General features: G+C 40.5%; 2 protein-coding genes across 4 annotated transcripts in view; both read right to left on the bottom strand.

The window, feature by feature from the left end:
- Positions 1–2,373: 2,373 nt before the first annotated feature.
- LOC102956716 lies at positions 2,374–24,139 on the bottom strand. Of its 2 annotated transcripts, none has more exons than XM_042979904.1 (5): positions 24,117–24,139; positions 19,661–19,740; positions 8,805–8,968; positions 7,549–7,666; positions 2,374–3,037 (listed from the first exon to the last, which is right to left on the bottom strand). In XM_042979904.1, exons 2-5 carry the CDS (start codon positions 19,728–19,730, stop codon positions 2,598–2,600), a joined length of 792 nt encoding a protein of 263 aa, XP_042835838.1. In that variant the 5' UTR covers positions 19,731–19,740; positions 24,117–24,139; the 3' UTR covers positions 2,374–2,597. The 2 variants fall into 2 exon arrangements, with proteins under 2 accessions (XP_042835838.1, XP_042835847.1); XM_042979913.1 differs by lacking the exon at positions 24,117–24,139 and adding an exon at positions 21,756–21,793.
- Positions 23,953–25,650, bottom strand: part of LOC102956996 (basic immunoglobulin-like variable motif-containing protein) — a 79,922-nt gene continuing 78,224 nt past the window's right edge. Inside the window, exon 15 of one of the 2 annotated variants that reach the window (XM_007075298.3) lies at positions 23,953–24,752. In XM_007075298.3, coding sequence (XP_007075360.1) covers positions 24,162–24,752 — 591 coding nt within the window. In that variant the 3' untranslated portion in view covers positions 23,953–24,161. The remainder of the gene's footprint in view (positions 24,753–25,650) is intronic. The other variant, XM_042979890.1, reaches the window with a different exon arrangement.

Below are 25,650 nucleotides of genomic sequence, written 5' to 3'. Positions count from 1 at the left end.
CTGTTGGCTCCGGCTTCCAAATGCTTCTACAAACGACCACTTCTCACCACCTCTAGGGCTCATTCCTGCTGCGGGCTCTGCCCTCCTGGTTACCTGGACGGCTGCCACAACCTCCTAACCAGTCCCTTGGCCACTTCACAGTATTCTCCAAACGGCAGCCAGCGTGGTCCTCACCCGGACTGATGCTGTCTCCCTCTACTGCAATCATCCATTGATTCTACACTTCACTGGAAAAAAGCCCAAGTGCTTCAGTGGCCCTAGAGGCAGTGGTGCACACTGTGATGTGTTGCCCAAGTCCCCTTCCGGAAAACTTCTTACCTGGCTGCTCGAAGTGCTGCAGTAGACGGACCTCAGCTGTCAGCATCCTTGGGGATGCCGAAGAGTCACCTCACACGAGGTCACAGAGCCTTCCCAGGGCAGCGTGCATCCAGTGACTGAGTGATGTGGGGTCACCAAGGCCCAACACAGGGCCACTCAGGCCATTCTCAGTTCAGGGCCCCATGGGGCCAGGCCTGCACTGCAGCTCGACCTTCTGTCCCACCCCTTTCCACAAATCTAGATACCAACAAGCACCCCCTGATCAAGAACTGGTGAACAAGACACCACCTCAGAGTCTGCTTCTGAAGAAGCCAGCCTGCAGTGACGATCAGACGTGACCTGGCCCCCTCAGCCCCTCTGACTAACCAGCATCCCCCCTCGCCCTGCTCCAAAGCACACTGGCCTTCACTGTTTCTGCTCAAGGACTGGCACGCTCCTGTCTTAAGGTCCTGCCTGGCTGCCCCTTCTGCGTAGAACACACTTCCCTGGATATATGCACCGCTTCTTCCCTCACCTCCTTCCTGCTTTGCTTAAATGTCACCTTCCAAATGCACCTACACGAACCACCCAGTTAAGGCAAGAAACGAGGAAAAATATAAGGAAGGGCGGTTCTCATTCTCCTAATGTCTTTGCTTACCTTTCTGGGGACTGATCCCATTTTGAAGAGATGACTTCACCCATTTACAAAGGAGCTTGAAAATTGCTGTTCTAAATACATAAAAGCAGTGCAGTTGTGAAGAACACAGGCCCTAGGGGCACCTGGGTGACTCAGTCGGTTAAGCGTCTAGACTCTTGACTTCGGCTCAGATCATGATCTCACAGCTTGTGAGATCGACCCCCCCGTCAGGCTCTGTGCTGACAGTGCAGAGTCTGCTTGGGATTCTCTCTCTCCCTCTCTCTCTACCCCTCCCCTGCTCATGTACGCATGCTCACGCACTCTCTCTCACTCTCTGTCTCAAAATAAATAAATAAACTTAAAGAACACAGGCCCTCTTCTCAGACAAGCTGGGTCTGAGGCCCACCCTCTGGAGCTGTGTGCTTGGGGCAGGTGACCACCCTCACAGCCCCAGCAAGGCTGCATGTGAGGCAGGGATAATGATAGTCCCTAGACTTCCTAGAAAAGTTGTGAGGATCACACAACTTTATGTAGTAATGGACTGTGAAAACCAGAAAAGACCACATAAATGTCAGGAGTCCCTGGGAGACAGCCCTGTGGGCTGCACAGCCAAAAACCCACTGGGAGTACATCAGCCTCCTTCTTACACATCAGGACCCTAGGAAGTCCTTCTGTCAGCTCTGCTGGACCCTGAGTGGCTGACAACTTCCAGCAAAGCACAGGGGTGGGCTTAGGAGAAGAAGTACCAGCCTGAGGAACATCACAAAAGTGATAACCACCAACCAATGGAGTCTGAACCACTGGTACAGAATCCTCGTTTTTTACCCTCCTTGCACTGACTTTAATTACAGCGGTCTTTGTTCTAATCTCTAAGGTCTGTGTGAAGAAAATCACGTAGGATTTCAGGTATCCAGGTCTATATATGTGCATCAGAAAAGCTTTAAACTTTAAAACCAGCCCTGTATCTGGTGATTTGAGTTTAGGAGCCCAAATCTTTTCATGTGTATTTTCAACCCAAAGTTTTTATATTTATTTCTCTCTCTGTGATACAACATAACTGTACATGGCTTGAAAATTAAACAATTACTTCTCCAAAATCTCAACTGTGTTAATGTTTGCCTCCAGTCATTTTTCATTTACTAGAATGAAATGTCCTTGCCTGTGACCTCAGCTCCACATGCATGATTGATTTCAGAGGTTGTGCTCGAGGCCTACCCTGCCAAGCAGAGACCACTGACCACCTATAAGGTGGCACTAAGGAAAACCACAAAATTAATCTCCTAGTTACCATTATATTATGTATCTGCCTTTTCAGATTTACTTGCAGATCCCATTGTAATCCATTTCTTTATTTCTAAAGAGAGAATCAGATAAGCTCATGTCTAAAGCAATAGCAATGTTCATTTTAGAGATATTAAAAATTATCCTACAATTACACATTACAAACAACAGTACCATTTAATAAAATGATAATAATAATAAATGGTGCTATTGAGGGATAAGAAAAGTCAACTCTGTCCTAACCAATGACCACACGGTACAGCTTAGCCATCTTCTAGACTCAGGTGCTATATGTGGGAAAATTCCTGTCTGGGGTGAGGCAAGTTTATGAGGCAAGTGACTTGGGAAAGTCACTGCTACATCAGATCATCCAGGGTCTTCTTTAAAGGAACACTCTTCTGGAAACCACCTTTCCTTTCCTTGCACTCCTCCGGCTTTTCTTCACAGCTTTATACAACTTAATATTCAGGCTGGGGAAACTGGAAATCTCCTCCAGGTCAAATAACTCCTTAAATCTATCTACAAATTTATTTTCTTTCTCCAACCTGAATTTCATGACCCAGAGGATGACGGTAGTTTCTTTGCACAGATGGTCAAAGGTAATGAGGAGTTCTTCCAGGAAAGGATGAGCGTAGACAACATCAGCTGCCAGGATGTAGTCAAAATTGTTGGAAGATCTGGGGAAGTTCTCATCTAAAGCTACACCCCAGGAGAGTTCTTTAACCTGAGGCAAATGCTTACATTTCATTTTGGTGTTTCGGGAAATATTATATTGCAGGTTTCCAAGTAATTCAGGTAAATCTGTGGCAGTCACATGTGCACCTATGAAACAAAGAACAGTAGGAAAAGTAATCCTCGAGGGATAAGGTAAAACAATCAGGTTTCAGGCCAACATGCATTTACAATTCTGCACAATCGCTAACCCCACGGAAACGACTGATCACTACACACAGGAAGGAAATCTCTTCAACACAGATGCTAAAGTAGCCTTATACGTCCCCTTAAAAAAAATTAGATTCCCATGGTACTTTTGCACTCCATTGCATTTTCTGTTCTCCTGGGGTTTTTGTTTTATTATTATTTCTGTTGTTATTTTCTATTTACTATACGCTAGGAGAAAAATAATCTAGAGAAAGGGAAAAGTCAAAGTATTTGGAAACTCCTGCATCAAAAACCATAAAATACCTAGGAATAAATCTAGCCAAAGAGATAAAAAATCTATATACTGAAAACTATAGAAAGCTTATGAAAGAAACTGAAGAAGACACAAAAAAATGGAAAAAAGATTCCATGCTCCTGGATAGGAAAAACAAATACTGATAAAACATCAACACTACCTGAAGCAATCTACATATTCAATGCAATACCTATCAAAATAACACCAGCATTCTTCACAGAGCTAGAACAAATAATCCTAAAATTTGTATGGAACCAGAAAAGACCCCGAATAGCCAAGCAATCTTGAAAAAGAAAACCAAAGCTGGAAGCATCACAATCCCAGACTTCAAGTTGTATAACAAAGCTGTAATCATCAAGATAGTATGGTACTGGCACAAAAATAGGCACTCAGATCAATGGAACAGAATAGAAAACCCAGAAATGGACCCACAAATGTATGGCCAACTAATCTTTGACAAAGCAGGAAAGAATATCCAATGGAATAAAGACAGTCTCTTCAGCAAGTGGTGCTGGGAAAACTGGATAGCGACATGCAGAATGAACCTGGACCACTTTCCTACACCAGACACCAAAATAAACTCAAAATGGATGAAAGACCTCAATGTAAGACAATGTAAGGAAGCCATCAAAATCCTCAAGGAGAAAGCAGGCAAAAACCTCTTTGATCTTGGGGCGCCTGGGTGGCGCAGTCGGTTAAGCGTCCGACTTCAGCCAGGTCACGATCTCGCGGTCCGTGAGTTCGAGCCCCGCGTCAGGCTCTGGGCTGATGGCTCAGAGCCTGGAGCCTGTTTCCGATTCTGTGTCTCCCTCTCTCTCTGCCCCTCCCCCGTTCATGCTCTGTCTCTCTCTGTCCCAAAAATAAATTTAAAAACATTGAAAAAAAAATTTAAAAAAAAAAAAAAAAAAAAAAAAACCTCTTTGATCTTGGCCGCAGCAACTTCTTATTCAACACATCTGTCTCCCGAGGCAAGGGAAACAAAAGCAAAAATGAAATATTGGGACCTCATCAAAATAAAAAATCTCTCACAGCCAAGGAAACAATCAGCAAAACTAAAAGGCAACCGACAGAATAGGAGAAGATATTTGCAAATGACATATCAGACAAAACGTTAGGATCCAAAATCTATAAAGAACTTATCAAACTCAACACCCAAAAAGTGAATAATCCAGTGAAGAAATGGTCAGAAGACATGAATAGACACTTCTCCAAAGAAGACATCCAGATGGCCAGCCGACACATGAAAAAATGCTCCACATCACTCATCCACAAGGAAATACAAATCAAAACTACAATGAGATACCACCTCACACCTGTCAGAATGGCTAACATTAACAACTCAGGCAACAACATGTTGGCAAGGATGCGGAGAGAGAGGATCTCTTGCACTGCTGGTGGGAATGCAAGCTGGTGGAGCCACTCTGGAAAACAGTATGGAGGTTCCTCAAAAAATTAAAAATAGAACTACCCTACGACCCTGCAATTGCACTACTAGGCATTTATCCACGGGATACAGGTGTGCTGTTTCGAAGGGACACATGCACCCCCATGTTTATAGCAGCACTATCAACAATAGCCAAAGTATGGAAAGAGCCCAAATGTCCATCGTTGGATGAATGGATAAAGAAGATGTGGTATATATGTACAATGGAGTATTACTCATCAATCAAAAAGAATGAAATCTTGCCATTTGCAACTGTGTGGATGAAACTAGAGGGTATTAATGCAAACAAAATTAGTCAGAGAAAGACAAATATCATTTGGCTTCATTCATGTGAAGAATTTAAGATACAAAACAGATGAACATAAGGGAAGGGAAGCAAAAATATATAAAAACAGGGAGGGAGACAAAATATAAGAGACTCTTAAATATGGAGAATAAACAGAGGGTTGCTGGAGGGGTTGTGGGAGGAGGGATGGGCTAAATGCATAAGGGAAATTAAGGAATATACTCCTGAAATCATTGTTACACTATATGCTACTAACTTGGATGTAAATTTAAAAATAAATAAATTAAAAATAAAATAATAAAAATTAAAAAAAAAAAAGTATTTGGAACCCTCAATGGAAAAATCAGAAGTCACTGCTGAAATAGGTTATTTCAGTACATAGGTTATTTGCAGTGCATAGGTTATTTGCTAAAAGAATGCTGAGCCCAAGTCATGTGAACCGAAATGAGAGTATATTACATGGGCATTCTATCATTGAACAGGAGGCACTCAGGTGCAGAAAGAATTTTTAATGCAATTACATTGGAAATGTCATGACATCCATGTTTATGCCCAAGTTCTCAGCTTGACCACTTTACAAATATGAATCTTCCCATCAAAAGATGTTTAAAACCTAGCCCTGACACACACATAGTGTTCCTACAGCCAAGGACCACAGATGCAGGACAGAATACGCATATGAAGAAGATGTGCACAGCCTCTGAGTGAAAAGCGAATAGTAGTGGTCATTTTCAGGAAGAAATTGGAAGAGGCAAAATTGTAAAAACCAATAACCAATAAAATTTGGCCCTTAAAGTAAAATTTGAGCAGTAGCAGAGACTGAATATAACGTGTAAATAAATCTAGGGACTGGCCAATTCCACATCATCAGACAAGAAGAGACTGGTGTAAGAAATAAGAAAGCAGAACTGGGAGAGAAGTATAGCACAGCCCAGACCAGTTAAGAAATCACTCCTTAGTCATGATGACAAGTTTCTCTGGCCATTGATTATGTTTTGTGGGAAATATGAAACATGTGTATCATTGGTAGAATCAGAGAAATATGAATTGTCACATTCTAGTGTGGGTGGGTCTATCATTTTCAACAAATCTTTTTAAAATCCCAAGATCAGGAAGACCTCCCCCCACCCCACCTCCAACTGCCCAGAGTGAATATGAACTCCCTGACTATGAAGATCTTTGTGTCTAGAGAGCAGAACACCATCCGTCTCCATCTTTTGTTATTTGTGTTAAGTTATACAAGTAGCCTAAAAGGACCAATTATTTTTAATGGAACAAATGACTTTCTGAAGCACAAATGTGCTCCTGATCAGGAAGCCTTTGGGTACAAATCCAGTAGTACCTCTGAGTACCCATACTAAACGGAATACTGACTTCAGAAAGCAGTATCTGAAGAAGCAATTTTAAAATATATATGGAAGACTTCAAGGGTCCTATATTTCCCCAGCATTTAGAAAATTGTAAATTGCTAAATTTTGAATTCCTCTCAAGATTGTAGACTGGCAGGTGTGCACTTCTAAAGATCAAGAAAACCAAGACAGACTTGGGGAGCACCCATCAGAGAAGGCAGCTAAACAGAGGCAATGCAACAGGTAACAACAAGAGAGGAAGTGAAGCAGGCTCAGGCGTATGTAGGGACTGTCACACATTCCATGAGACAAGAGAACACTGGTAAGAGAAGAAGGGGTCCCAGAAAAAGAACAGAGATGAGCTGGGAAAAGAAATTCAAGGGGAAACACCTAAAATTAGAAGCAGACATGATTGATAACACTCCTTCTCTCTTCCAACAGGTGCTTTTTCACGAAAGCACAGGGCTCCAAAACCCAAAAGGAATATCTGGCTGCTCAGGAATGTTGAAACAGGGCTACCATTTAAACAAAGACGGCCAGAGCCAGCAGCAAGACATCCCCCTGGGCCTTGTATCCCACATGACTCCCCTAGCAGCCAGGAGGCCTGAACACAGCTCCCAGTTACAATACACTCGTGACTTGGTTCTCCATGAGCAGAATTAATACAACTTCACAGAAAATTCTGAAAGAAACCAGTAAGGTGACTTTAAAATTGGCAGTGTTTCAGAATGCCTGGGTGACTCAGTCGCTTAAGTGTCTGGCTCTTGGTTTCAGCTCAGGTCATGATCTCGTGGTTTCGTGAGTTCGAGCCCCACATCAAACTCTGTGCTAACAGTGTAGAGCCTGCTTGAGATTCTCTCTCTCCCTCTCTGCCCCTCCCCACTCGCTGTCTCTGTCTCAAAACAAACAAACAAAAAAATAAATAAATAAAATTGGCAGTGTTTCTTGATGAAGCCCATTCAAACAATTAAGGAGCTAAAAATTAGCCTAGGTTATAGTAAACTAGACAGCAAAAGCAAGTAATTGCATCTGATCATGTAATTCTCTGACCCCATTCAATCAAGAGTCCCTACTTACCAAGTAAACTTGCCACGATGGAGACCAGCCCTGTTCCAGCTCCAATTTCAATCACATTTTTGTCAACCATATTATAGTGCTTTACATTTGTTTCCAGAAAATAGCATAGAACAAGGGCCTATGAAAGTTAAAAAAAAAAAAAAAAAAAGTTCTCAGCAAGTAACAACAGAAACTGAAATTAAAGTCTATTAGATAAATACACCATATACACTAATACTATATGTATGTACATGTGTGAACATGTGTGTGTGTACATACACATCACAACAGAGGTACATCCTCCAATAGGTTCAATATTTAGACTAGAAAAAGTCCTTGGGTACTGTTGGGGAGATAAGAGAAATGAAACTATGGAACTCAATTGTGTAGGTTTGATTATCTTTAAATTTTTTTTAATGTTTTTTCTTTTTATTTTTGAGAGACAGAGCAGAAGAAGGGGGCGGGTGGAGAGAGGGAGACACAGAATCTGAAGCAGGCTCCAGGCTCTGAGCTGTCAGCACAGAGCCCAACACGGGGCTCAAACTCATGAACTGCAAGATCATGACCTGAGCCGAAGTCAGATGCTCAACCAGCTGAGTCACCCAGATGCCCCTGATTATCTTTAAAGACAGCAACTTCTGGGGTGCCTGGGTGGCTCAGTCAGTTGAATGACCAACTTCTGCTCAGGTCATGATCATGGTTCATAGGTTCAAGGCCCATTTCAGGCTCTGTGCTGACAGTGACGCCTGCTTGGGATTCTCTCTCTCTGACCCTCCTCTACTCGTACTCTCTCAAAAATAAATAAACATTTTTTTAAAAATAAAATAAAACAAAGAAAGCAACTTCTAATAATAATAGTCATTTCAAAGAAGTGTGTGGGATTGGGGCAGACAGTGGTAGGGGGTGGTCTGTCCCCTTCATGGACAATTGGTAAAGGACTGGTGACATTTTAGAACACTCTGCATGTTGAGACTAATAGATTTCATTATGACTATTTAACTCAAATGGAGCCAGTTTTAATGGGAAATAAAAATGTTTGCTATTCTAAACTCCAATGGTCACAAAACACTGGCAGTGTAAACAGTGCTCGTTGTCAATCAACCCTTCAAGTCAAAAATAGAACTGATTGCTGGAAGCGTTTTCCTAAGTTTTAGTGCTGTTTGAGGTCACAAACTAGAACAATAGAACCTATTTTCTCTCTTCCAAATAGTACACAGTAATGAACAAAACTGGCTGAAAAATCATTGAAAGGTAGCAAATTCTATGTGAAATTATACCGATGGCCAAACAACAGCACCGTAAGAATCCATGGCTTCGGTAATTAGAATCTCATGACCAACAAAATGAAATCCCTCCCAGGAGGTGGTTGTTATTAAACTTGGAACAAAACATCTTGCCATGATCTCTGCAACCACTTTCTTGCTGTCATCATCTCCCTTCTCTGAAAGGAAAAGAAGAAGTTAATGGTTGTGGTTGTTGTGTTAGTAACAACCAGGAAAAAGAACTGATGGAAATGTAGCATTTCTACTTATTCTAAGTTACTTTTGAATATTCATTGACCTTATCTGCAGTATAATAGCAAGGTGAACTATTTTAAAATAACTCATACTACAAGCTAACATTTCATATGTCCACAGCTTTCTGATTTTCACCAAAGTTGAAATCACCATTATTCATTTCTGCAAAGCCATGTGAAACAAACAATAATTGATATTTTTTAAAAAAGCAATGATTTTCAAAGGCTACCAATCTATTTATCTAAAACAAGAGAAAGACTGGCAATGAAACATAAGATCTGGGGCGCCTGGGTGGCTTGGTCGGTTAAGCGTCTGACTTCGGCTCAGGTCATGATCTCACGGTCTGTGAGTTCGAGCCCTGCGTCGGGCTCTGTGCTGACAGCTCAGAGCCTGGAGCCCGTTTCGGATTCTGTGTCTCCCTCTCTCTGACCCTCCCCCGTTCATGCTCTGTCTCTCTCTGTCTCAAAAATAAATAAACATTAAAAAAAAATTAAAAAAAAAAAAAAAGAAACATAAGATCTTGACTATTCATATTGGCTACACAATGCAATTGCAGCTATTTCAAAAATGCATCATAGTATTCCCTTTATGACAAAAGATATTCAATACCATCCAACAATATACCCTTGTATTATTTTATTATTACTTATTTTAAGTACATTACTTTGGGGCAATTAACGGCATCTTAACATCCAGGACACTGCATAAGGTTCATAGGCAACATCACCAGTTACTGAGCACATTTTAAACATGCCAGACCATGTTAAATATATTATATATGTTACTTCATGTAATTTCTTTTTATTTCATGTAATTTTTGCAACAGTTTTGTGAGGTAAGGCATTATTCTTTGTACTTTTACAGATAACAAAACTAAGATTCAGAGAGCTTTATTAACTTGACCAATCTCATGCAACTTGTAAATGAAGGAGCTAAATTTGAATTCTTTTTTTGGTGGCTCCAAAAGCTCCTTCTCTACTCCTAAAAAGCTATAATGTAACTTTTAAAAACTAGCCATCTCTAAGAACTTAACAAATTAGTTACGGAGCAAGATACACACCTCTAAGTCTCTATTTCCTTATTTGTAAAACGTGACAGAAGAATCTACATCAAAGAGTGTTGGGAGCTTTAAATAAGATGATTCATGTAAAGTGCTTAGCACTTTGACTGCTACCTAAAGCTTGATAAATTATTATCATTATTATAATTGTTATTGTACTTTGGTCATGAAACTCATAATATAACAAGATCATCATGTAAACAAAAATACTGGATTGTGAGGTACCAGACAGAAAATTCCATACTTCCTCATAGAAGCAGAGAGTAGAACGGTGATTGCCAGGGGCAGGGCTAGGGGCAAGGGGGAGATAGTGGTCAAAGGGTACAAAGTTTCCTTTATGCAAGATGAATAGTTCTAGAGATCCAATGTAGAGCATGGCGACTACAGTTGATAATAATGTATACTTGAAATTCGCTAAGAGAGTAGATCTTAAGTGTTCTTATAAAAAAAAAAACAAACAGTAACAACGTGAAGTGATGGATATGTTAATTAGCTTGTCATGTTCATTTCTATATATCTATACATATAGACATATATATACCTATTTTTACATATATATAATATATATATACATATATACACATATATATACACATACATATATAATATATATCTATACATATATATAATATATAAGGGTGTGTGTATGTATATATATATGTATACATATATATATATATCTCTCAAAACATCAATCCTACATCTTAAATGTATATAACCTCTATTTAATAGTCGATTATGCCTCAGTAAAGCTGGGGAATAAAAGAAAATTCCAGAGTTAAATAAAGAAGGGGTAACTCACCATGGTGGTGGTTACTAAGGGATGTCTTCACAAAGGAACTGTGTCTTAAGTTTAACCTTTGATCTATGATTTGCATTAACGGAGAAGCTATTTATTTCTTATACCAATCGTTAAATTCCATTGACTTTTCAAGTCTTGTTTCTGTGCTTTTGAGTCTGGCTAGTCCTTCTGGCCACTTCCCCCACCCCAGCACTGAATCTGGGTCTAGTTCTCTTCAACATAGTTCTTAACAGGTAAAAGAAGAAGGAGGGGAGGGGAGGGGAGGGGAGGGAAGGAAAGGAGGGGAGGGGGGAGGGGAGGAGGGAAGGAGAAAGGAGGGGGAGGGGAGGAGAGCGGGGGAGGGGAGGAGGGGAGGGGAGGGGAGGGGAGGAAAGAAGGAAGGAAGGAAGGAAGGAAGGAAGGAAGGAAGGAAGGAAGGAACATACAGACAGATATACATACAACAGTGGAGTCTTGCCTGATGAGAGTGCATCATGACCTGATGGGGATGATTAACTCACACCTCAGTCCTGATATCCAAAAATAAGCAAGTAAATAAACAAATAACAAATACAAGTATTTCCAAAAAACTGGGGAGCAGTATAAAAACTTCTCATTCTGGTCTTCATAGAAAATAAGCTCCTGCTAGAAAATTTATTTCCCAAATCTCAAAAAGTTAAAAACTTTCACAGTTTCCAACATTGCAACTATTCAAAGTTTTAAAACAGATGCACCACTCAAAATTAAAATGTCATAGAATCCTAGAATGTCAAGATGGAAAACACCTCAGATACCTTCTAGCCGAACCTTACACCTAATTTGGGAACCTCATGTTCCTGTTGGGTGTATACTACATAGTCAGCTTGTGCAACCTCTTTCAGCATTTCCAGTGAAGATAAATGTGCTACTTCACGAGGTGCATTTAGAAAATGTGACTATTGAAAATTCTTCTCAATATTAAGCCAAAATCTGACACCAATTTTTTTGTCTATTATTCCTAAAAGTAAGCTTCATGGTGAGCAAACTTCTATTTTTAAAATGTGTTCCAAAATTTTAGCAAAGGGGAAAATATGCAAATACATACATGGCCCCAGTGCCAGTCTTAAAAATTCTGGACTCAAGAGTATGTGAAAGCCTCAAGTGGTTTTCAAACTTCTCCATTGCACTGAGGCAAGAATAGAAGTGAGAGTCTTGAGTCCCTGAGTCCTAAGAGAAGATGTTATTGCCAGCTCTGTCCTCTTAGCTTCAGTAACATCATTCCCTAGCGTTCGGGGAGCAGAATGGCAAGATGGAGGTAGATCAAGTTTGACATTGTTGAAAACTTTCTTCAGAGGCCACAGTCACAGGAAGGACTTCCTGTCAACATGATTTCCCGTCCTAAATTCTGTGATCCTTCAGTAGAGTCCTTCCAAGGATCTACACAGAACCAGGTATCACCCCCAAAACACTCTAACTTAACAGCACACTATAGGAAGGGCCCAGTCTACACTCCAATCTACAGCACCACAAACACTGACCCTTGGCAGAGATCTAGAAAAACTTAAGAAATGAAAAACCAATACTTTTAGTAAAAGCCACCCTTGTAATCAATTGCACTGTACTTTTTCAAAGATGGCATGCATTCACATGCAAGAAGGACTCTAAGAACCAAATAATGTTGGTAATATGCTTTTCTTGAACTTTAACTTTCATCTCATTATATTCGCATGCCTTGCTAAAATGGGGTAGGGGAGGAGGCAGATTTGCTGTGGATGTTCTTTAGGGAAAAGCAGAGAACATTAATTGCTTCCCTGACCTTTAGCTGAATGTGCCTTCTTGGACCTCCTAGCATACTCTCTGTAAATGCAGTGCTTTCTGAGAAGTTACCCAAGGTATCAGGGATTAATAGATGTTAGAGTACACTAAATCCCAGGAGTGTCTCCTAAAGTTCTAATCTTTGATATAAAAACTTTGCCAGTGAATATTTACTGCTACAACCTGACATCTCTGACGTTGCACTTTCTTTTAAAGGTTAGTAGACCAGATTAGTGCTGCTGTCCTAACAAGAGTGTAATAGCAGATGATTCCTGTTTTTTTACAGTCTTTCTAAATAAACAAAACTAGTCATTTTTTTAAGAATGACTACATCTTTACCTTCAAAAAGAAGTGAGATCTAAAAATATAGATGTGAATATATTATTATAATCAAATTATTTACACTTTCCAAAATAAAGGATCTCCAAAGAGATTAATGAAACAATGGCCACTATTAATTGCTTATATACTTAAAAGAGTACAACTCTACCCATATGTGGTCATTCAAAATTAATTATATACCTAGGATGCCATGTATCATACAGAAAATATTGTCAGGTTGAATAAAATTTAATTGATAATGTTTTATATTACTAGTCTCTTCTACATTTAAATAATATACGAATACTATAGGCATTCCTTAAGAAGTCAGTCTCAGAAAAATTTAGTATAATTTATAACAGGAAACTACAATGTACCAAATTTGGCTTTTAAAATAATTTGTCTAGATGTAATATGTACGATTTTAAAAGTTGGGACACCTGGGTGGCTCAGTCAGTTAAGAGTCCGACTTCCACTCAGGTCATGATCTCACTGTTCTTGAGTTCAAGCCCCATGTCAGGCTCTGTGCTGACAGCTCAGAGCCTGGAGCCTACTTTGGATTCTGTGTCTTCTTCTCTCTCTGCCCCTCCCCCGCTCATGCTCTGTCTCTCTGTTTATCAAAACTGAATAAATGTTAAAAAAAAAAAAAAAAAAGCAAATACACCCACCACACACACGCAGTTATTTCTATCTTAAAACTTTACTGTTTTTCAGCATAAACTTCTATTTAAAGATTTAAATAACAATTTTAACAGTAGTTATTTAAATCAAAAGACATGTTTAATATTAAGTTTTAGCAACATCACCGCTTTGATGACAAGAGCCTCTGAACTGAAATCCAGTGGAAAGAGCTGCGTTAGTTATAAGGGCATTCTTACATGAAACTTGTAATAAAAAGCAGAAATCTATCCTCCAAACATAATATTCAAAGAACCTGGGTGGTTCAGTCCATTGAGTGTCCGACTTCATCTCAGGTCATGATCTCACGGTTCGTGGGTTCGAGCCCTGAATCGGGCTGTGTGCTGACAGCTCAGAGCCTGGAGCCTGCTTCAGATTCTCTCTCTGCCCCTCCCCCGCTCTCTCATGCGCTCACGTGCTCTCTCTCTCTCTCAAAAATAAACGTTTAAAAACAATTGTTAATAAAATAAAATGAATGCTTAGTTATTTGTTGAATATGGGAATGAATCTTAAGAAGATTAATGAATCAATAGATATTCTTTGGCCTTTAGTTAAAATTTGAAGAGAAATTTTTTCCAAAAAGTAGTATCATTATCAACAATGGAATTCTAATTTATATTTCTGAAGAATATTTTTTCCACACATATTCTCCCCTTGTTACCTAGCACTTAGGCCCTGGGACAAATAACTAAAACTGAGTCATGTTACTCAAAATGTTGAATCTTGACTTTCTGATATGAAAAGCAGAAAGCTTCTGATTATCTTTACTTTTAGATAAAAGTTATCTACTATAATCTTAAGAGTATTATTAATGAATTTAATATTGAAACAAATATCAAAACAAATTATAAATAAAACATAATTAAGACAGCATTACAATTAACTATGTTGCTATTTCGGGCTTACTTATTTTAATGCTCTTTGATACAAAAAAGTCTTAAGCACCATTTTCCTGCTATTAAAATCTTTGCTGACAGCGAATAAAATCTACCAGGTGCTCTTGTTCTCCTGAGAATTAAAGGTGTTTCAAGTATGAAGTGAAAATTAGCAGAATTCTGCTACATTATGATGATGCTTTTCTTAAGAGGAAAATTCACTTCAGACTGGATTGTAGTAAGCCTTCAAAAACAGGAGCTCTGTCTAGATTCTTCTCTTTTATACTTTTAAGGTCAATAACAACAGTAATAAATGGAAGGGTCAGATCACAGAAGTACACCCTCCCCCCCCCCCCAAAAAAAAATGTCTTTAATAGCTCTGACAGGTGAATTTAAGCTTCCATTTAAGGGTTGTCATGAAAACCCGTCAGCAAAATTTAAAGTAAAAACCCCTCTACTAAATGAAAGAGCCTTGTCATTCAACTGAATCTTCTATTCAAAGATGAATGTCATGTGCTTTTTAGAAATAGCTAGAGATTAAAAAAAAAAAAAAGACGTTAAAGATTTTATTTTTCAATTAGTAAATGGTCACAGGCTAACTTGAAAGAATTCTGGATGTCTCAGCAATGTCAAGGTCTTGGGCCTGATGTTAAAACTAATCCCCGAGAAGATTTCACAAATATTTTTTGTCTGGAGTTCTGCTTAGTTTCAAGAATATACAGAGGCATCACTTTGATACAGTGGATCAAATGAGGTTACATTTACAGAAGAAAGACAATTCGCCCTTTACTAGATGGCTCAGGATGCAAATGGAAAGGAAAAAAAGAACCAAAATTAGTTGTACTCAAAGTTTGCTTGCTGGGATCCCCATGGGGACAGACACCTAAAAATGTGAATGAAGTGTGACAAGCACAATAAAAAGTATTTCTAAAGTGCTCTGGGAAGCACCAGTAGTGGGGGAATCTGGAGAAGCTGTTCTCAAGGAGGAGGGAAGAGGTAGGTGGCCAGGCAGAGAAGGAAGGAAGCAAGGTCAAGGGAGAGGAAAGTTCCCGGGGAGTGGTCAAAACCCCCCAGAGTTGGTGTACAAGGTGCATGTTGGGGTGTTGTAGAAAATAAGTGGTTGCAGGGACAGGTTGGGGTTGGACTTGTGGGGACAAAGGGAACAAGTGTGTGCTTCTCAGGTGAGGAGCTGTGGCAGGAATTGACAGGAGCAAATTTAGCTCTGACAGCAGCAGTGAAGGCTAGGTGGAAGCTGATTAGTAGAACACAATTGCAATGATCCTGGCAAGAGCCACAAGAGTTGAACTAGGGCGACACTGGGTCCAGGAGCCAAGCCTGCTTTCGCGAGCTGTAGAAGTTGTGGTAGATCCTCCCCTCGAGGGTAGCAATGGACACACAAACGTGACACTCACCCTGGTGTTCTGAAGTTGTCTGAAGCAGACTGTTATTTAAGAGTTATGTTTATTCAACATGTGGAGGATGTGTCAGTTTAGCAAATAGTTGTTCAGGCTGCTTATGAATGATTTCTCACATTAGTAATTATATGTGCGGTCGTACTCCTCCTACTACGTAAAAAATATCACCTCAGACTATAGTTTGATATGTCCCCTAAACAGCAATACAATTACTAAAACTTTCTTCTTTATATATTAAGGTAATGTGGCTTATAAAAGCCATTGATCCAACTCTGGAAAGATTTATAAAGATGCTTGTGGAAGGTTTTCACCTGATATCCCTACAGAATACAGTATACTTGGTTCTGAAAAGAATCAACTGACTGGGGACCAGAAACAGATCATTCCTAATGAGCAAATTGTAAGTCCAGCCAACAGCCCCAGTTAGAGCTAATTCATTCATCCACTCATTTTACTGAGTACCTGGGCACTATGAATATAAAGATAGGGTAACACATACCTGTTATAATAGAGATCTAACTAGTTCACTCAAAAATAGAAAGAGAAAGCTCAGAAAAGCAGGACCTGAGCCCTGATGATTATGAGTCCTGGAGTCAAATGAGAGAGGGCAAGACGTCATGCAGAGAAAACAACATGTGCAAAGGCCCATTGGCAAAGACTCTTGACCAATTTTCCGGTTTAGGAAACTCTGAGAACTAAAATGTAGGATGAGTGGGGGCGGGGCGGGGGGGGGGGTAGCAGGAGATAAAATTCTTAGGTCATGCTAAGAAGTCTTGATTTTGTCCTATTGAAAAGAATGAGACACTGAGGAATTTTAAGCACAAGGCAAATGTGACAAGATTTGAATTTTTGAAAAGATCCTGCAGCTATAAAGATGTACAGAAGATAAGAAGGGGGAGCTGGCCTAGAGTAGGGGCAGCCAGGTGGAAGACAGCTATGACAGTCATGAGAAGAAATAATAAACACCTGAATCAAGGTGACTGATGCTGTCTGGGGGTATGAGGAGTCGGGAAACAGGAGTCAGTAAAATTGATGGGAGATAGTGATGAAGGGTATAAGGAAGGACCAGGCTGATTCCACATTTCTGGGTAGCCAGGGAATGAAGTTGCCATAAACTGAGACAGAAAAGATAGGTTGGGTGGGGGTGTAAATCTGCAAAAGGCAAAAAAATCATGCAGATTATCCTGCAGTAGGACATGCTGGCCACAGAGGTGTGCTGTTCAGACTAAGGGAGCCTGCCCCTGGGACCATAGCTGCCTGACAGCTCCCGCTGTGTCCCTCAGAAGCCGTGTCTCCCCTTGGGGCTACCCGCTAAAGCCAGCCCGCTCCCATTCCACAGATGACCCGTACCTAGTGGGTGCCTCGCTCCCTCTCCTCTCGAACACGTCAGACCTGCACCGTGATCTGATGGCTTCCCCCTGCCCACTTCTGTTCCTTCCTTCCTTATTCTCCACAAACACTTCCCCCGGTAAATCTCCTGCAACATTTAATCCCATTTTGGTATCTGCTCTGATCTGACACGGCAGTAAGGCCGATTTGGGAGTCGTGCACAGAAATCACTGAGCCTTGGGTTAGGACTAACCTGTTCCAAGACTGCAGACCCTGAAGAGCTATTTTGTAACACATTGCTATGCGGGCTAACAGCTGGAGAGTGGCTGTTGAGAGGTAGGCAACATAAGATATTTTGAAAAGTTAATGTGGATGAGGTGTTACACGGCTTGGACTCTTGGTGTAGCATTAGAAACCAGATAGAGGACGTTTTAGTATCTACCAGAGTCCTAACTTTAATCCGTGTATAATTTAGGTGACATCCTAGAATTCTTGGACCTTCAGGACAGTGGCAAAATAGAAGAACTGGGCTATGGGTTTGCTCCATCTTTTCCAAGCACAAGACACTTAAGTTTAAGAGTGAGGACAGGGAAAGTCAATATCCTTTAGCACCCAAGAAGTGAGTGTTCCACTGGTTAGTGGAAGTCTTTCCAACAAAATGCCATCTGATTCTCGTGCCCCAGCAGCACACACTTACTCTGCCTGTGAACATATTTTTAAAGCTTTAATTGGCTCTGTAGATGATTATGGGGTGTGTTTTCTCATGTTATAAAATATTTTAATACTAGTTCTGTCTCAACCTTACCTTGAACCCCTTCCATTTCCTTTGTAACTTGCCAAATTATTGTACGCACAGTTGAAACCAAGTATTGTTACTAAGATAATGATAATGACGAAATTTTATTCATAAACTGCACAGAAATCGCATCTTCATTCAAATCACCTAAATGGCTGGATTCTCCAAGTGATCATGACTTTAAATGTTTAGGTTTGCAAAAATCACTACAGTAAAACTGTTTGTGTAGAAGCCACGTAGGCTGCCAACACTGGGCACCCACCCAGCTCTCTTGGCCTAAAGATATGCTCACCTAGGTAGAGGCCACCTGGTGTGCCTAAAAAAGGAAAAATTAAAAAAGCAGGACTACATTTCATAGAAAACTTCCACAGTGTATAGATAAAGGAGAGAGAAGAAGAAAGAAGCCAAGATAATTAAATTTGTATGACAAATGTTCTACAAAAACATAGTAGTCACTCCTCCAAGGCGGTCAAGAGTGTCTGTCTGCACTTTTATCTCAAGGCAATGGGGACAGTTGCATTACACAACCCATGAAAAGTCACTCTTGATACTTAAAATGATGTAAAAATCAATTTCAAATAACTACTATTGCAGCAGAATTCAAACTTAAATTCCTCTATCCTCAGAGATCAAATTGCATGATGTACTTTTCTCTAATTAATACATCAGAGGAACCATAAACACAGACTTAAAATGTTTTTCTATAAATCTAAATCATCTTTCATGCAGGCATTTATAAAAACTTGCAGCCCCACCTAAAACTACTTTTATCTCTCCTCCTATCTAAAAAGAAATAACTTAGAAATCACAATCATGTATTTAGTGTGTAGCACGTGAGGAAAAATTTATTCTACTTTTTCATATTTAAAAAAGACTCCAAGTACTTAGCAAGTCTATATATCTAATTTGTCTGTCAAAATTATCTATAACATATCATCAGGACCATAGGTACAGCAGTAGACATCACACATTATTATAGATTTTTTCAGGTTAGCAAATACAAGCCAAGATACAATATGCAATTGATAAGTCCTAGTCCCTAATGTCTTAAAGAGAACACTGGGGCACCTGGGTGGCTCAGTCAGTTAAGCGACTGACTCTTGATTTCAACTTAGGTCATGATCTCATGGTTTGTGAGTTCGAGCCCTGAGTCGGGCTCCACACTGACAGTGCAGAGGCTGCTTGGATCCTCTCTCCCTGTCTCTCTACCCCTCCCTGCCTCTCTCTCTCAAAAATAAACTTAAAAAAAAAAAAAAAAAAGATGCTGGGGTGCCTGGGTGGCTCAGTCAGTTAAGTATCCAACCCCTGATTTGGGGCCAGGTCATGATCTCATAGTCATGAGATCAAGCCCTGCACTGGGCTCCACACTGGGCGTGGAGCCTGCTTGGGATTCTCTCTCTCTCTTTCTCTCTCTCTCTCTCTCTCTCTCATAAATAAATAATAAATAAACTTAAAACAAAAAAGGCAAGACATTAGTAAATACCACAAACATAAGCACTTATATTCTATTAGTTGTTTGTCTTCTTAGAATTGGCTAAATTACATAAAGAAACATAAAATAATTTACCTTTTTGAGTTCCTGGATCCATTAAGTGATGAACTAATGGATGGCTATATATTGACGTTTTCTTGATCATTTCTTGAAAACTAGGCAAATAATATAATAAAATATCAAATGGTAATAATTCAAAAGTGTGTTAAGTGCTTTTATATTTACCTAATAAAGCTTAAGTAACATCAAATCTAGTATAGAAAATTCAATTAAAATTTCATATATTGATAAATCAGGATTTAAGATAGACCACCAAAACACAATCTATGCAATACAAATAAAAATTCTGACAGAGAAGAGTCAGAAGCTACTGGAGAAAGAAAACATCCTTCACCAGGGACTACCTTAGCTATCACAAAAAAAGGCATCATCTTTATACTGACTGGTCAGATAGCAATCTTAACAGTTAAGAGGTGATTAAAACATTGGGAGAAAATGGATTTTGTTCAGTGTAGTGAAAACCACAGTTTTCATCTGAAACAGCAGTAGATATAAAGTTCACTTGTTTCCATCACTGTATTAGTAGGAAGTACCCAGGTTCTAATAGCTCAACCACTAAATGGTCTTTTAAGTAACTTCTACTTTGAAGAACCAAATATGTTTAAAATTAATTATTCTGTGCCTCTCAAATAGAGCATATCCTGTGAACAAGCTGAAACAAGCTGTTATTCCAATTTAGGGAAGAAATGATTTGATGTTTTTCATCTCAGTTTTGGCTCCTATCATACATAATCCCTGTAATACCATGGAGTTATACAGCACTCCGTTCTTCCGGGGATCCCCAATCACTTTTCACAGCCACCACATTTTTCTTTGCAGTATGCCTCAATAAGTTAGAAGACCAATTATTTTCCCTACAGCTGACAAAGAAAACAAAAAGTCAAATGACATCCCCGCGGTCGCTGGTGAAACAACAGCAACAGTGGCCACGCGTTCTGTCCCCGACTTCGTTCCTCTTCCACTAAAAGACGCAGTGTTTATTACACGTGTCTGCCTAAAGCTCAACATTTATTAAATGTGAAATCCAGACCTACCTAAACGGGTGGGCTGAGTTTCTAGAAGTTTAAAAAGTATCATCCACAACTTTTGTTTTGCTGGAGAGACCACTGAGGGTGCATGAAAGGCGAGCCCAGAAGCACGCAGTTTGCTACTGTATACACTGGCAGCGAGTCCTTGTGGAAGGGATTAGAATCCTGACAGCTGCGGCTTTAGGAGCCTCTGGGTATACAGCAAGGAGGCTGGAATGCCTGTAAACAAGGGGGCTGAAGAAAAGCAGGAACATTCCATGCGCGTGTCTCACGACTAGAGCTAGAGCCAGTAGGCGAATATAAACCACTCGGACAGGTCCGTGAAGACTATGTGAGCAAAGTGATCCATTTTTGAACCTCAATGCCAAGAGTTATGTAAGACTCCACAGCTGTAACGTCCTGTGACGCGGAGGCCGCGGACTGTTTAGGTCACCTGCCCGGGTGTGAACATCATTTTTAGAATCACACAACCACGCCAGAATGTTAGAGAATGTGCTCTGGGCACAGGCATCAAGTTTCAATTCCTTCCTGCTCAGACTACATAGGAAGGCTGAGGGTGCATGTTCCCTGTGCACCTGCACATGTATATGCCTGGCTGCACTTTGGAGCACGTATACATTTCCCCAGGCACTGAAAATGCCCTTAAAAAGAAGTTACGATAGGTAACAAAATAGAGCAATATTATTAAGGTAAATAAAACTAGTGGACTGTGGGTAGATCTTCTAAGAAATACATTATATACCATGATGTATATACAAAGTTGACTTGGGGTCATGTTAATATATTGGATAGGACTAGCAGTCTGGGAACCTAATTTTAATTAGTCCTGTCAATAATCTGCTTGTGATTTTAAGCATTTAGTTAATGTGTTCCTTGGTTCCCTCATCTATAAAACAGGGATGTAAAAGGTACGCAGTATTTGTGGGATGAAAATGGCAGGTAAAAAAAATATTCCGCAAACTGCAAAATCCTAAACAATGAAAACTATTATTCATAGGTGGTTGATTCTAGGCAGAGGGCATTCTCTCTCTTTGGCTTTCTTTAAAACAAGAATAAAGAATCATTTGGTGAATAAAAATCACCTGTCTAGGGGCGACTGGGTGACTCAGTTAAGCGTTAGACTTCGGCTCAAGTCATGATCTTGTAGTACATGAGCTCAAGCCCCGCGTCCGGCTCTGTGTTGACAACTCACAGCCTGGAGCCTGCTTCGGATTCTGTGTCTCCCTCTCTCTCTGTTCCTCTCCCGCTCACGTTCGGTCTCTCTCTCAAAAATAAAGAAACATTAAAAAAAAAATATTTTTTTAAACAGAGCCTGCCTTTTTCAGGGGGTTGTTTAAAAGATCACGAGACCTCAGTGCTGGATTTCTTAAGAGGCAGAATCCCTAAATCGATCATTTAAAGTGACATGCTAACAATGATCACTTCAGTTACACTGAACTGTCTGAAAAGTACATGGATACTTCTGCCTCCAACTGTAAGTAGCTTATAGCCTACCTCTGCTTCTGAGAACTAGAAAAGCAAATTATACACACACACACACACACACACACACACACACACACATGAGAGGTCATCAGAGAGTTGTCAAGGCAACCAAGAATTCCAGGCTTTTGCTGACTATTGGGGTAAAGAGGCCAAGAGGGCAAAGGGAAGACAACAGGGAGGGATGCCAGTGGAATTTCAGGAGATCTCACAGAACCCGGGAGACAAAGAACAGTGTTTGGGGCCGGCAAGGTACCCAGGAATTGGGAACCCAAGATCCTAGGAAGCACAGATAAATAAACCCCACACTCAGTACTGACTCTCCACTCAAGGCCTTTGCTCAATAAGATGTTTAGGGCAAGAGGTTAACTTCCCATCCAAAGAGTGGCTAGAAGCAGATGTAGCAGGGACCTAGACCTTCACATTAGACAGCAGCCTAGGGGATGGCTGATCCTGGGACCCTGAATGACCTCATGGTGGACAGCTGCCCAACCAGCTCAGACTGGTCAGCCTGTTGACTGGGAGATGAATAATTGTCCAGCTTATCTAGGCCACTGCATATGAACATCTCTTTGCTACAGGAGCTCAGCCTTCACCCCAGCTATTGTAGGGCAAAACAAATGTAAATTATCTATTAAAGACAACAAAATTCAATTTTAACAAAAGTACTATCTACAAACACATATGCAGAAAACTCCCAATTATTAGGTAGCTTTGAGAAATGAGGATATGAAAAAATTAATGTCCTCCCATCTCATCCCCAAAAAAGTGTTCTGCTTCAAATGCCTCCAGAGAAAAGAAGCATTAAAAACAGATCTGAGTATATTTATGTGGAAGCCATGGTTGACTCCAGAAGAAAGCTGCTAGAGAAGACTGGTAGAAGCAGACAAGATATTTCAAATTGGGAAAGAATAAGTAATAAGCAAGGAAAAGCAGCAGCTGCAGATCAACGATTTGAGAAGTTGGGCTAAAAGGTGAAAATAAACAAAAGCCTAAAAAAAAAAAGCAGTCAACAGTTGTTGAAAGGTATCTGTATTTAGCATTCATTGGTGATGATGTCGATTATTTGAAGGCAGAGGGAAGAAAATCAGTCAAGATGGAAAGACCAAAGATGTCAGAAAAGACACAGACTTGGGTAGACAGTACCTCTGAGGGCCAAAGAACCCAAGCTCAGCCTGCTCTTCACCACAAGCAATCAGAACTTTGAGAGCCGCCGTTGGGAGAGGTCTCAGCAGGAGCAACACTAAAGTAACCGTGGCCAGGGCACTCTAGAGCAATGTCTCTATCAACAGTAATCGACCTCTGGAAGCCACCCCTGAAGTCACCCACCTACACGGGTTCAGGCGCAGTCCTGAGCCCCCACAGCCACTTACACACAAGTCGGCTTGTGACAACCAAATTATCTTAAAAGAGAAACATTACGATACAGAGGCTCCCGTATACAGTTAATACTCACAGGGGAATCACACACCCCATTCCAGCTTCCTCATTATTTTGCTAGAACCACAGCAAACATACTTTTCAAAGGATGTGGCAGCAAAGTGAGGTTCCCTCCTGCTATCCTCTTACATGGCCGCTGAGGAAAAAGGGGAAGGTGCAGAAAACAGGACTTCACGTAGTTGTGGGCAATTGCCACTGTTATGGAATAAGAAATAAGGAGATCTTTCTTCTCGTCTGGGTCGGAAAGTCAGGGGGAATGCATATAGACACTGACCACTGACCAACAGAAATCCCTTCCTTTCTGTCAATGCTGTCAGAAAGCATCAGACACCATATGATAATAGAAACATGAACAAAGACTGTGAATACAAGGAAACACTCAATGACGTGGAAAACACTAGAAAAACATAACAGAAAACAAGTAACCGTCAAGCTCTGCATCCGTAGTTTTACAAACCACACAATAAAAAAATTGTGCAAATACTTTTAATTGTACTATTTCATCACAACAAATTCATTACGAGATGTTAAGTTGTACCCGATGACGGAGAACACACTGGTTTAAATTAGCTTTTCCTCTTTCTCCCTCTGGTACCTCTCAGTTTGCCCTTTTTCTTCCCAAACACAGATCTGGCAGTCACCAGCACTGGTGCTGTCCCTGCTCGGTCATCATCACTAGAGCTGCTGCTGGTCGAGTCTTCGTCGCGGACAGGAGCAGGGCGCCCTGCTCTTGGCAAAGCCGGACGGCTGATGGGGGGCTCCTCGGCTGCTTTCCCCCTTTGCAGGTTCACCGAAGATACACACTCAGCATCCTCCCCAGAAGACGCCCCGGATGACGGCGAGAGGCAGGTGCCCCCCAGAAACCCACCACATTTATTCACTTGCTTAGGATCTGAAAGCCTCTTTCTTTTCAGGTTTGATGACTCTTTCCATTTATTTGCCATGCTTCTCTTCTGGGTTTTTCCTTGTGCCGTATCCGGGAACTCACAGTCTTTCTCCATGGCAACAGACACCGCTTCTATTTCACTGGCCTCTTCTTCTCTTTCTTTTCTCAGCATACATGTCACAGCTCTGTTAAGTCTCTGGCTCCTAATACCCTTAGCATCTCGTCTCTCCTGTTGAGCTAATCTAAAGAAAGAATCAATTCGGAGCTGTGTCTAAAAAAATGAAATGAAATAAAAAATCAGCCAAGGAGGTAAACTTTCTAAAGCAAATCAAAGAGTTCCACCTTGATCACCAGCTTCGGAGGGCTGTTTCAGAGAATATGAATTCATTCTCTCTCAAAAGCCAAATCTCTCCTATGTGATTTGCTGGAGATAGGTTTTATTTTTCTAGATCATACTTAAAGCAGTACTTGTACCACCTCTGTCACCCCCAAGTCCCCTGTACACAGCTCAAATAAGAACCCCCTTCCAAGGCACATAATGAGACTGAAATATTTCTCAGTAGCCAAAAAGACCACCTCCTCCAGGAGCAACACAGTGTCACGGGTCTGTTTCCAAATTTCACTCTTCCTTTCTTTTGAACTCATCATCCTCATGCGATACACTGAGGAGACAACCTCACAGCATATTGGGAGTCGTAGGAAACAGGCATGTGTTTTGGTTAGCAACCCCTCTTCTAGGAGGACAGCTGCATTCGGGAAAAGTTATATGCCTAATGTTCATCACACCATTATTTAGGAAAACCTGAAAATGGAGGACCTGCTAAGTAAACTCAACCAGTAAGTGAAATCTCTTCGATGAAATGCAATCTGGTCACTTGAAATTATGAAACCTATGCAATACAGAAAATAGTCCTCTGTTATTAAGTATGGGGGGAGTCAGATCTATCAGACTGCACTTATGTGTGACAATAAATCTATGTGGGAATGGGGGTGGGGGGTGGGAATAAAAGAAAATAGACCTAAATGTTAACATCTGTGTCAGAGAAAGTAAATAATGGATAATTTTAATGCATTTTTTTCACTCTCTAATTTAGGGGAAATAAATTTATACTAACTTCTACAAGGTAAGGGAAAAAACATATTATAATAAAATATATCTGAAATTAAGG

The sequence above is a fragment of the Panthera tigris genome, chromosome A1 (genome assembly GCF_018350195.1).
Source record: "Panthera tigris isolate Pti1 chromosome A1, P.tigris_Pti1_mat1.1, whole genome shotgun sequence".
Lineage (NCBI taxonomy): Eukaryota > Metazoa > Chordata > Mammalia > Carnivora > Felidae > Panthera > Panthera tigris.
This window is presented reverse-complemented; position numbering and strand designations above follow the sequence as displayed.